Below are 12,636 nucleotides of genomic sequence, written 5' to 3'. Positions count from 1 at the left end.
TTCTTAATTGCTCTTATTTTAATAAAAAGTAATCTTACTTTGAGCAAGATTGCCATTAGATAACCACAAATCTTCAAAAATCACACTAAAGTTAATATTCTAATTAAATTCGAGATCGAACGCAGTAAAGTAGTTTTAACATTATGCGATGGTGCAAAATATTCAAATGCTTAGTCCTAAGCCGGCCCATGTTTTGGATAACCATGGTGATCAATAAGAAATCAATCAAATAAGAACTTGTTAATATCAAGTTGTAGTTAATTTTGGTTATACCACTAAATGAAATCAACACCAGATAATCTCAGAGTTAGGCATAGCAGACTAATGTACAGCATAAAACTGGACAGCTAGAAATTAGGTATGAATTAATGTCACTTCCCATACCACTTGTTAATATATTCTTACTAAAAGGTAAAATGCTATTAATGTTAGTCCTTATTATTATCAGTTACTTATTATTCTCAGTTATCACCAAAGACTACACAAATGCTCTATCGCGCACATTCTGTTACCATCATATGAATGTATGTATCCTGCTTTCAGAACAATAATATTCCCTCTGGAGATATGTAATGCCCAGTTCCGTTAGTGATATTATCCGCTCTTGGCCTAGGCCCGCACGACTTTAAAATGTGTTACTAGTTGGTAAGACTTGCTTACTTATATACCCAATATCTCTTATGTGTTTTTGCCATGTGAGACTTTTTATCTTAAACTAGGGTGTCACATGATAAATCTAAAATAACAGCAGCACCGCGAAGTAACATAATTGTACAGAAAGGAATAAAAGCAGAGAGAATTCCCTGTTGGAATATCATTAGATCCATGATTACAACTAAATTATACAGTCAATTATGGATAACATGTGTGTCTTTTCAATGATCAAAACTATATCAAAGCAAGAATTGCTTTCCTGGTGTCTATTCTTCTTTAAAGATAACACAGATTGCTAAGAGGGTGAAAAAGTAGAAATTCATGAGGTGGGCTGGTGTGGGAAATTTAATTTACTGCAAAGACTAAAATCCTTCTCCTCTATGTATTATTATAACATGTACAAAAATATTGAAAATATTTAAAAGAGGGCTTAAATTAACAGCTCCACCAGTGAAAATACAAGAAAGGTCAGTTCTTTGTGCTCTTGGCCTTCTTCATAGTAGCAGCTTGAGCACTAGACTTAAGTTGGGTGGCGCGATTAAAGGAACTTTTGGGGTTAAGAGCCTTTCTGATCTTAAACACAGTCCAGGCAGTCCCAACTGCATGCCCTGCTGCATCAAGCCCTTCGCTTGCCACTTTGGCTGCCTCTTCTCCATACCTACAAAAACCGAAATTCACTTGTTCTAATTAATTTCAAAAGATTTAAACAGCATGTATTCTTATTGTATTGCTTAACTAACGTAGTGTGTGTTCAATTAGTTGAGTCCGTTTGATATACTTTAGTTAATTTTCACGAGATGACACCTGACAAAGCAAGTTGAAATGTATTTCTATGGTAAGACTAGACTTCATAAATAAGGATATAGCTAGCCAGTAGAATTCATCAGACTGAGCTTTACTTCTGTGAAACAAGTTCAGTTGTCACGGTGGATGATGTTGACATCACATTCTTTCCAGCTACTTCAACAGCATCACATATTTTGCCTAAAACAAATTTAAGACAAATATCAGGCTCCTGTTGAAAGACAAATCATATACGTTGACAACATACTCCCTGTGATTCTCTCTAGTAAATACAAATACCAAATGCAGTGTGCAATGCACTCATAAATTCTTTTATCTGACAAACTTAATCTGATACATGTGTCTGTGAATGTGAATAAATTCTTTTTTTTTGTCCTAAATCTGACTCTTAGAAGAGAAAATAACTACTAAATGGAAAACATATAGACTCCAGAAGGCTACAAACGCAGTCAGAACAAAAGGGAAGACGTTTGACTTACAAAATCCATCCAGAGTAGCAAGGACCATCTCTCCTGGCAGCATCTTGAAGAACTTTTTTCCAGCTACGGAATTTACAACTGAACTAGTGAAGAATCCTGAAACCGAGAGAACTCCCGAAAGGACTCCTAAAGCTACTTTCTCAGTCATCTTTGTTACTGTTTTAACCCTGAAAATTAAACACAGCACATAATTTTGAGTAGAAAGTTGACTCTTCTCTTAGATGATTTACAGCTAGGCATATGAGTATATCCCTGATAACATATTCAATGTAAATGCACACCAGCTACAGTTAGCTCAAACGAAGGCTAGATATCGGGGCACTTAAATTCTGGATATCTCTTGTATCATAACTTGAAACATATATAGAAGAATAGGTAAGAACTTTGGGAATTCAATCAATAATGTAGGGGAAACCAGAAATGAAAATTCTCCTCTTTTAAATTCTTTCCTACTAGTCTATGTGAACAAACAAGGAAAAAATATTCTTTTGTGTTCTAGCTCCTTTGTCTATCATTAGACTTGGTATAAATTTCAATTACCTTGCAGAAAATTAAGAAGCCACAAACATAGAAAAGGCTAATCCAAATGAGTGATAGATAATAATCTAAGAGTCAGTATAGTCTAGATGAGATGAAGCAAAGCAAATTCCATCAATATTAAAAGGTCATAATACCTTTGGATCCTCTTCAGTGTCTCAGGACTAATCTCGGCCTTCGTCCCTGTAGCCATCCTTTGCTTTAAAACCTCATTTCCGCGCATCAATCGTTCTGCTGACACATCTCCACACCACAAAATCCCTTTAATCAGCTGCCCTGATCCTTGAGCAACTAATTTTGCAGCTGCTCCACTATACTCCTCCACATTGGGTGCTAGCGTGGTCCAATATTGGGCGCATCGCTCTTCTAACACCTCCTTCTTCTTCTCCGATTTCAAGTCATCTGGAGATAACTCCCTTGCCACTGTTCCTCCCATTGCCAATGCCGCATTTTCCTCCACTTTCTGAACAGAAAAGGTGCTGTAACTTTTCAAAATATCATCCAGCTCCTTCAACAATGCCTCCTGACCCTTTGAAGCAATCGTCAAACCATAATTCAACGAATCATCCATCGGTCCCTTATCTTTCTCTTTCTTTTTCTTCTTCTTTTTTTTACCCTTTTCTTTGTCGTCATCAGTACTGCAATCCGATTCATCCTCTTTCAGAGCTTGAAATGAGAAGAAATAATGTGAATCATCCAATTTCACCGCAGTCAGGTCCTTAGTTATCGGCCATTGGATATCGTCTCCCACATTAGCAAGGATAGCAACCGTATTCTTATTTTGCAGGAGACGAAACAGAGACAAATCTCCGTTAGCTAGCTCAACAGAGTAATTTTTATCGATCAAATGGATAAGGACACCGGATATAACGACAAGGGTTTCCTCGTGGGACTCGGGAGGGGGAGATGGAGCAGAAGGGATAATATGGTAATTTTCAGGGATGAGATTCTCGGCGAGGTCAGTTTCGTTTAGGGTTGGATACAAATTGGGACGAGAAGAAGAGGTTGATTGGAGATCTGGATCATTGTGAATGACACGTGGGTACAATGGGGCTTTTTGGAGATTAGGGTTCTTAGAAGCCATTGAAGAGCTTAGAAAAAAATGTTGAGGATGGAGGAAGAAGAAAAACAAGATTGTTTTTTTTTTTTTTTGAGGAATAGGAGGCAAACATGGCGAGACACGTGGAAGATTTGTTCGGATGAATAACTGCTATAACTGTCTGGAATCTTTCCCGCGCAAGTCCATTTGGAACAACAAATAAGAAACATAAATTGAAGGACAAACATTCTACCCTAATTCGTATCCTCCACGCCCTCTGCATCATTTACTACAAAAAAATATTTTTTTTTTCTTCCATTTTAGCACTCATTATCTTTTTAGGCAAAACAATGGGGTATTTCTTATTAAAAAATAAAGTTATTGTTGACTGAAGAGAATGTTATAGAACAGATACAGAGAAAATCAAGGTCCAACATTGTGATCCATTCTGATCATCTTCTATGGCAGAGTGGTACAATCGGTGGCGGGAGGTGAAAAAATCATTCTCCTACATTTATGTTCCGAATATACAGAATCCATTTACTTTCTTTGGCATACATGAAAAAAACATTCTCCTCCATTAATGGGCTCTATGAACCAGTTCTTTTGACTTTATTGGGGAGAAAGTGAGAAAAAATTGTTTTCAAAATTTAACAATGAAAGTCCGTATCTCCATAGGACCAAGCTCGACTACAAGACTAGACATGTCTAACGGACCCCCTCTAATTGGTGCAGACTCACTGCCACTGTCATGTTCTATATTCCAGTTCATCTTCTTCATCTCATTCTTGCCTTGATTCACCGATAAGCTTGTTTCCTTGATTGCCTTTATCTGAATATACAGTGTAAACATGTGTCAATGCCCTCTAACAATATCAGTAGACTGTCCGAGTTAGTATCTTAATATGCTTTAGTTAATCAACACAGACAGAGAGCAGTAGTTCCCAATATTAGCAAGATTATAAAGCTGTTTTACCCTTTTTCCAGCAAACATTTCCTTCAGTTGAACTTTGGTTATTTTCGAATAATCAGCATCTTCACCAGCCTATCCACATACACAAAACATTAAAACCACAATGGTCAGTAGTGATATGAGTTAACAAGGCACAACATATAATGATGTCAGGTGGCACACTCTCAATTTTACATTTTTTGTTTCAGAATTCAAGTAACTGTAAGAAGTTAGCGATTTTTCTGAAGTAAAGCTGCTGTTTCTTGGTGAAGTAAGGCTGAGACAAGCAAATGAAATAAGACTTCTAGTTTATTTTTACCTCGTATAGATGAGCCAAACGGATAAGTACACTTCCGTCATCCAACTCCTGGAAGAAAAAAAACAGAAATGACTTCATTATTTCATCAAAGGAAAAGGATCATTCTAATCACTGCAAGTTCTATCCAATAACCTGGAGAGTAATCAGTGCAACATTAGGAGGTAAACTATAATTGGGACTCATGATGGTGGCTTTGGTTATATGCGAAGCTTTCCATTCTTCCTGATTCTGCAAGATCAAGTAGTACAATTTCCTGATATCAAGCAGTAATATTGATCATTTATAATCAAGCAATATCATAGGGTGTGCAGGGCCAGCTGAATTTGGTCCTATTCATAATATGTAGATTGTTGAAATTACCTCATGTCCAAAAGCTAAAATAAGAGGTGAATAAATTTCCTGGCCAGTTGTTCTGCGCCAACGTGAACCATCACCGTTTTTATGAATTCCCAAATAGTAATTCCCTCGAACCTGACCAAGGGATATGATAACAGGTAAGTTCAAAAGAAGCATACAAATCGGAGGTTGCTACATTTTGTATTTCTGAAGGAAATATTCCTTAATTAGCAGCTTAGGTACATCCAAGTCAACTGTAGGATTGAAATCCTGATTAATGGTTGAAATCTTATTGCAGCCTAGGACTGCTTTGGAATGCCATATCAAACGTACCGTGAGTCCCTCACACGTACTCCCCACACAGACAGGCTCATCAAGGGCTTCACCCACTCCTCTAGCATCATCATTGATCAAGCGCCTAGTTTAATATGAAATTCGTTACATTTGTAAGTCCAACAATTATATTTTGCATGATATCTTTATAAACAAACAAAAGAGAAAACTTCAAATGATATTGAACCTATGCAACATGAGTTCTATTTCTCCATCTTTAATGCTGGCTCCACCTGTTGCACGATCCACCAAAACAGATAATTCTGATTTGTTATCTGTTATGTACATTCCAAGATTCACCTGAAAATTGAACATAATTTAGGAAAATTTCTGATGATAAAGAAAGTAACAATACGTGAGCTCAATCAAAGTCTGTGTTGGGAAAGTAACTGGATAATAGTTCCCAGCAACAGGTTGAGTAACTTGGAGGTCCCAATCAGCTCTGTAATCTCTAACCTGATAAGCAACAAATTATCACTCAAAAACAAACAGAAAATTGAGATAAAGTGAATAAAATATGAATCCCAGTATATTGAAATCCTGATGACCATTTTCCTTGTTCATAAATTGCTAATATAAAAGATGTTTATAAGAACATTTTTGTTCCATCAACAAGCACATTGAGCCAATATAACAGACAGAAAAAGCATGTTCATCTAGAAAGCCAACACCAAAGAATTATCTATTTCAAATTGAATAGATGGGGATACAACTCAATGACAATTGTTTCAATTTGTAGATAAACACTTCAAGGAATTAAAATGGATATTGACGAAAGCTCTCAACATTTGCCCAAGTATAATGTAATGAATGTCAAAATGTAAAGACAGTAAACATGAACTAAAAAGGGAGAGAAAGTACATTGACAAGATATATGCACACAGAACAAAGAGACTATATTAATGAAAAACTGTCTCCTTAGGTTTTATACAGCTTAAATGTAGTTAAAGAGGAATGAAAAATCAAGCTTACTCTTTTAAGAAAGTCCCTCCCATTAGAGTCAGTGTAGAACACTTTATCAGTGGCCATATTTGCTGTCATTTTGGTAATGACCTCTTTTCCAACACTATCTTCTGTCGGTATAGGACCAATCTTCAATTGAAGAGGTATGTCAGATATACAGTTCATAGACTACCCTTCAATGTGAAATGACATTGGGCAAAGTTAACTTACAGTGAATTCGAGTTCAGCGTATTCTCTGTCTTTGTAAATCCTAATTACCTGAAACATTTGACATATCAAGACATAATAGAATCAATGCATAAAGTTTATAACACAATAAATTGGAAAAGATCCAAATGTTTTTGGTGCTGACTAAAATTGAGTTAATCAAGGAACCATGCACCACACCTGAGATATCCATGAGTTGAATTGTTGGTGGATCTCATCGACCAGGGGTCCACGCATTACCTTTATTGGAACCTGCTAGCAAAGAGGAAATTAGTTTCTGCTATGAAGAAAACTAGTTAGTGTGTGAGAGATGCTAATCAAAACTTCAGTAAAATAACTAATTGATTTATTTAGGAAAAGACGTAGGACCACAAATGCTTTAATCAGTTTTAGTTGTTAAATAACAGGAACAAAAGGGAGAAAAGGCTACTCACTGATCTCGCAACTATGACGGGGGGTGATCCATCAGGTCTGAAAATGTAGGCACCAGAATCCTGCAATGGATGATACAATTAACATCCTAACTAACTTACTGTGTCTCCTTTAGTAATGCTCTCTAACATTTAATTATACCTACAAGAACATCAGCAAGTACCTGATCTGAGTTCGCACTCGAGGCATACCAAAGATAGCTTTGTTGTACGGGTATATCAACCTAATAATAGCCCTTTGTTAGTCAAGAGGATGAAACGTCCCTCAACATAGAAAAGAAAAACAAAGATCAACTAGATAAATACGGGGTAATGTGAATTATTTTGTGTACTATAACAATCATCAAGCATCAAGCATGTCTGTCGCAGCTATGCACAGAAATAGAATGAAAGATCTTTTGTTTGTTACTAAAAGTTCCTGTAATGTAATTTAGTAGATGACAATCAAACAAATTGCCAGTCTTTACTTAAAGACCCACCCTTAGCTCTTCATTCCTAAGCAATTGGGTTAAAGTTCTCATTCTACTCTTTGTTTTAAAAATATTTCAGCAGATGTAATCATCCCGACCCTAATAAACCGGGGGAGGAGGGTTGAGACTTATGTGACGAAAAAGAATATAATGCATTTGATAGCATGTAATAGAGTATATCCTGTTGACAGTGACCGTTAGACCACATCTTGGTAAATAACTAGTATGCTTTACTAGTCTTAACTCAGCAAGAAAAAAAATGGCAAGGATGCATTCAATATATTTCCAGGTTGAGATACTGATATAATTAAGAACTTACTCCTGTTTTAGAATTATATAGACGTTTAAGTTGACCAGTATTTGAGGAAAAGGACGCCTTTAAGTTCCCTGGTCCAATTTCAACAGTCTCGTTCAGTGGAGTGTCCATCTTTGTGACATAACCAGTAGAGCTCCCTGTATAAATTCAGCAGACATTGAAACAGATGAAGGATGGATTTATCATTTTACTTTTTGAAAACAAGCAATGCCTTCTTATATTTGAGTCATCTATGAGCATATTAGTGATGAAAAAGAGACATAGAGAGAAGAACATTTTGTATTACCCTTCTGCGATGCTTTAGAAATAAAATAAGTATTCCAGCCAAGAGGTGACACAGACACTCGAAAGAAGAGCCAATATTTGGGAGTTCGTTTGGGTGATATTCCGAGATACGCCTTAACATACAACTTTCTTAAGTTGCTGGTAATATTATCCAACTCTATAAATTGTGCCTCAATTAGATTTCCCATGGAATCTTTTACAGTAAGATCAGCATCGTTGACCTGTTAAAGCAAATACCAATTAGATAACCATCAACAGTGAATAAGCCATTTCAAAAAAGCATAAGAGAGAAAAAGGATTAGGAAAATAGATCAGTTATATAATTGTCTGAATTATATGGGACTGACATATTAAATGAAATTAGCTGGTGTAATGATAAAATGAGCAACGGAAAGAAAAAACAGAAAGGATTATTCATTCACCGGGATCTTGATGATATCAGTTCGATTCCATCCAAGAGGATTGTATGCCACAACAACCTGAAAGTGGGAGTATTGGTGTAAAACATTTTTGCCAGCATATTGATAAGGTATGAATCATGTTAATAAATAGAAGGATAATTTACCAAATTCTTCCCCTCAGCTATATCTTCTTCAGTTGGTGGACAATAACTTATATTGAGCAGTTGACACTGTTCACGACATGAAAGAAATTAGAAAAGGACATGTCAAATAACTAGTGGTTATGTAAGACTTCTCGACTAATTACTACTTCCCCTAAACATGTCATTTGGAAAGAAAAAACTATACAAACGAAACTTTTGAAACTCCAATAGTAATTTTTATTTACATTTGAATGTTCTAAATGTTAACGATCTTATTTATAACAATTAGTTTTTAAGCTTGTAGAACTGAAGGGAAACCCAAGTAACCGAAAATTCACCTGGTTGAATAATGATGAGGTGGTAGAACATGGACCTGATTTGGAATTAACCAGGCATGATAAAGCAGAATTCACCACAACTTCAGACTGAAAATTGGACATATGAAAAGAACTATAAACATAAGATCATCCTAAACAAAAGCGTAAAAACTAAAGTTCAGGCAGAAGAGATCAAGTCCAAATTAAGAATAGGAGCCCACTTCAGAAGCTCCAATAGCCAAGCGTTTTGCATAGTCATCAGTTGTATGTTGTTTAGCAGTACCAGTCACAGCATCATGGTGTTGTGTAACTCCCAGTGCATCTCCTAAGCTAAACGTGTTGAAGCCATTTGATTTCCTCCCAGTTAAGAATTCAAGCTGGCGAGCCGCCTGTCAAAGGATAATCCAAGATTAAATTTGATGTCTTCAACCTATATTCTCACTATTGAACCCATTATGCTTTGGCAAATATGGATTCAAATTTTAGTAATTCTCACAGATATCTATGCTCTGCAAGCAAAATGTTGGGTTTAGTTGAACCCGTTTAACGTCATTTGACCTCATCCTAAATTAAGTGAAGTAACAACCACATAGACTCCAATGTTAGCAAGATTAAGAACAATTCACCAATCACAGTGTACATTGAGGACAACCATAATAAATGTTGAGACATAATACAATAAACCACTTAAAAGTAAACTCACTTTAACAGTTTAAGCTTTAAGATGATATTAGTTGCACATTCCAACATGATATCAGAGCAAGCACGAGGTCAGTAAAAAACTTAAGCCCACATGTGAGAGGTGCATTGAGACATAATATAATTAAGTAATTAAAAGCGTGCTCTCTCTAATAGCTTAAAGTATTAGATCAGCTGGTCACATTCCAACAGTAAGGATAACTTATTAAGCTTCTCATAGAGACCGGTGACAAGAACTAGGTTATCAACATGGAGATCACAGTTACACAATTTTCTTTACTACATTCAGGTTCCTTTCGACGTTGATTTTGTAATATGGAATCATGGAACCAGAAGAAAGAAGCTAAGCAGGCTCACCAGATAATATCCACTTAGCATACGAATATATCGCTTTAAAGCCGGTCGACTGGTAAAGAAACCAGTCCAATAAGAATTTCCACCATCTGCATATCTGAAATTACTTAGAGATGTTAGATAAACTCAATAAAATATTCAAGATAAACCAGGAGGTAAAGAATATCAAACAAGTGCTCACGGAAAGTAATCATCAGTTTTTAGAGGCCAAGATTCATTGGTTGCATGTTTTGCATCTACATAAATTGATGGAGTAGAGTACAATGCATTCACTCGACCGTCCTGTCAAAAGAAAATAAAAGCAAGTGAGTCTATGATTTTGCAAATGTTTAAACTGGAATAGAACAAATAGAGCTATTTATGTTCTCCATAAGGATTCCCTAATGAAGTCTTCGAGCTAGCTGATAAATGTGCTGGACAACACCAAAACAGGCAAAGAATCCTGTTATTATATTTTCTTGAAATAGAACTTAGGAGAAGACATATTGAAGCAACCACTCATACAGTTGAATAAACATGTTCAAGATTTTTGTCAAGGATTTCACCAAGTTTTCTGCAGAACCTGAAGTATTTACCTTGTTGACGTAGTGAATTAATTTATCCATTTCCTTGAACCAAGATTCAGCATATTGGTATTGGAAGTCATCTCCCATGGTCCACATGATGTGATTCGTACGTGTCACGTTTGCCTGCACATCACAATATCCAGCTTTTCATTGATTGCATTTACATGTAGATCTATTTCTAGCTACAGTTCTGCGAAAATTGGTGATTATGAATAACTGATAAGAACTGTAATCAGGGTGTACTTGTGTAATTGCAGCATTGATGAAGTCATTAACCCGTATATCGACATTTAAGTCAAAGATAAGAGGATCATCCTGCAATTCATATACTAAATATATCAGAAATTTGTTCTCCTTTGATATACTAAAATAAACCATAGAGAGACTTATTTTTTATTTCTGCCAGTACCTGGACTGGAACAAAATCAGCATCATCCACTTCGAAATGGAAACCATGTGGTGGACTATAATGTACAGGAAATGCATTGGTAAATATCTGCAAAGGAACCACAAACGGTGTTAACCACAAGTGAGCAATGATATAAAATAAATGCACAAAGCTTAAGAATGTTCATCAACCTGGGAGGAAGAACCAAATGTTCTCGAACCACGCCATATAACCTCAAGAGCTTTATCCTCCTTACGTTTTGCTCTGTCTTGATAATCAATGCGCGCAAAGTGAACAGAATCAAATCCTACCTGTGAAAGTTATCCGGGAGAAGTGAAAAAGTATCAATATTTCGAGTCAGATCAGGATGATAAACTTCAAAATAATTTATGTCAATAAAAATTTAAGTTATATACACTGGCAATATAAAGTCTTATTACATGATTCGTTGTGTAATTTAACATAACAATTTAGTCATCATATTTATCCGTGCATAGAATTTAACTTCTAAACCACAACTTATGAACGCTCAGCTTACATACCTCTGCCCCAAGAAGATAAGCTTGCACGGCAGAGTGCCCAAATGGATCGATCTGCCATCCTGCACGAGGAGTGATATTGAATTCATTCTTTATCAGTTGATGGCCTAGTGTTGTCTGATCAATCATATCTATGTAATGGGTAGTCGCTTCATCGTGCATACACCAACCACCGTTTCTGTTCCAGAATTCTCTTTTTCATCAAAAATCACCCGAAAAAATAAATAAAAGTCCTTTGCAAGAAAGCTAACTAACATACACGAATTCCAGCTGGCCAGAAGCTACAAGATTTCTCACTTCTGCTTGAATTTCCGGGCTTTGCCTTATCCACCACCGATGGAAAAATGCCTACAGAGAAGGATCAACAGAAACATGCCTAATAAATTGTGCATCTTTTGTTCCTTACAACAACTTCGCCTCAATACCAAACAAGTTGTATGCACACAAAATTAAGGAGAAAAACAGCTTTACCATTTCAGCAAATACAAATTTCCTATTCCGATCACGACGTAACGACATAACAACAGAGTCCAGTACATTTTCAACACAGGCACCCTGCAATGCATCAATCATTTTTTTTTAATAACAGCTAACACAAAAACTGACATAATTTCCAATTTCAACATAAGATGTAAATATGACCTGAATGCTATTATTTGATCCAACATAGTACTGATCAATGGTCTTTAACCAGCCAACATCATCGTGTGAATGAGGAACCAAATGAACATTCAACTTGCTTTCAACAATGTTACCCCCAGTATTGTACTTTAGGTACCCATTAACACCAATTGCCCCATAAGCACAAACAGTACTATAGAAAATGAACAGAAAAACTAAAGCTGTATAAACAAAAGTTCTCATTTTGAAACCCAAATATGGTTTCTCTTAGAAACTGTGATAAACCAGTTTACTATATATATATGTAAACCATTTTTCTTCTAATTTAAATTTACATTAATGCTAAAACATTTATTCTACAATATTTAATTTTTTCTCAAATAGAGTACTAGATTGTGACTATTTAATTAGTTTGACTTCTTATTTATGTAAGTTACTCTCTTTTTTTAAGCAAAAAGAAGTTAAACTAATTAAATAGTCTGA

General features: G+C 35.8%; 2 protein-coding genes across 2 annotated transcripts; both read right to left on the bottom strand.

Annotated features, from left to right (window-relative positions):
• Window positions 1–926: 926 nt before the first annotated feature.
• On the bottom strand, window positions 927–3,861 carry LOC102595817 (uncharacterized). Its single transcript, XM_006340691.2, has 4 exons — window positions 2,612–3,861; window positions 1,938–2,104; window positions 1,554–1,638; window positions 927–1,312 (listed from the first exon to the last, which is right to left on the bottom strand). The coding sequence occupies exons 1-4, from the start codon at window positions 3,556–3,558 to the stop codon at window positions 1,123–1,125; spliced, it is 1,389 nt and encodes a 462-aa protein (XP_006340753.1). The 5' UTR covers window positions 3,559–3,861; the 3' UTR covers window positions 927–1,122.
• A 144-nt stretch (window positions 3,862–4,005) lies between these two features.
• On the bottom strand, window positions 4,006–12,433 carry LOC102595492 (alpha-mannosidase). The gene is made up of 29 exons (XM_006340690.2): window positions 12,175–12,433; window positions 12,004–12,087; window positions 11,792–11,880; window positions 11,536–11,710; window positions 11,185–11,304; window positions 11,015–11,101; window positions 10,849–10,920; window positions 10,615–10,728; window positions 10,221–10,321; window positions 10,043–10,136; window positions 9,208–9,375; window positions 9,008–9,094; window positions 8,691–8,756; window positions 8,548–8,604; window positions 8,127–8,346; window positions 7,844–7,977; window positions 7,219–7,278; window positions 7,058–7,117; window positions 6,804–6,875; window positions 6,627–6,674; window positions 6,426–6,545; window positions 5,844–5,909; window positions 5,641–5,753; window positions 5,454–5,538; window positions 5,145–5,255; window positions 4,917–5,012; window positions 4,785–4,832; window positions 4,490–4,558; window positions 4,006–4,345 (listed from the first exon to the last, which is right to left on the bottom strand). The coding sequence occupies exons 1-29, from the start codon at window positions 12,394–12,396 to the stop codon at window positions 4,157–4,159; spliced, it is 3,027 nt and encodes a 1,008-aa protein (XP_006340752.1). The 5' UTR covers window positions 12,397–12,433; the 3' UTR covers window positions 4,006–4,156.
• Window positions 12,434–12,636: the final 203 nt, after the last annotated feature.

The sequence above is a fragment of the Solanum tuberosum genome, unplaced genomic scaffold, assembly GCF_000226075.1.
Source record: "Solanum tuberosum cultivar DM 1-3 516 R44 unplaced genomic scaffold, SolTub_3.0 scf00020, whole genome shotgun sequence".
In the NCBI taxonomy this organism is placed as follows: domain Eukaryota; kingdom Viridiplantae; phylum Streptophyta; class Magnoliopsida; order Solanales; family Solanaceae; genus Solanum; species Solanum tuberosum.
The sequence above is the reverse complement of the archived record's forward strand: the minus strand, read 5'-3'. Positions and strand labels throughout refer to the sequence as shown.

Coding starts and splice junctions, on each gene's coding strand:
- LOC102595492 (XM_006340690.2), bottom strand. CDS start 12,396: ATGAGAACTTTTGTTTATACAGCTTTAGTTTTTCTGTTCATTTTCTAT. Junction 11,881..12,003: donor AATTTGTATTTGCTGAAATG/GTAAAGCTGTTT, acceptor CCTTCTCTGTAG/GCATTTTTCCATCGGTGGTG. Junction 5,256..5,453: donor GTACGTGTGAGGGACTCACG/GTACGTTTGATA, acceptor TCCCTTGGTCAG/GTTCGAGGGAATTACTATTT.
- LOC102595817 (XM_006340691.2), bottom strand. CDS start 3,558: ATGGCTTCTAAGAACCCTAATCTCCAAAAAGCCCCATTGTACCCACGT. Junction 2,105..2,611: donor ACACTGAAGAGGATCCAAAG/GTATTATGACCT, acceptor TTTAATTTTCAG/GGTTAAAACAGTAACAAAGA. Junction 1,313..1,553: donor ACTGAACTTGTTTCACAGAA/GTAAAGCTCAGT, acceptor CGGTTTTTGTAG/GTATGGAGAAGAGGCAGCCA.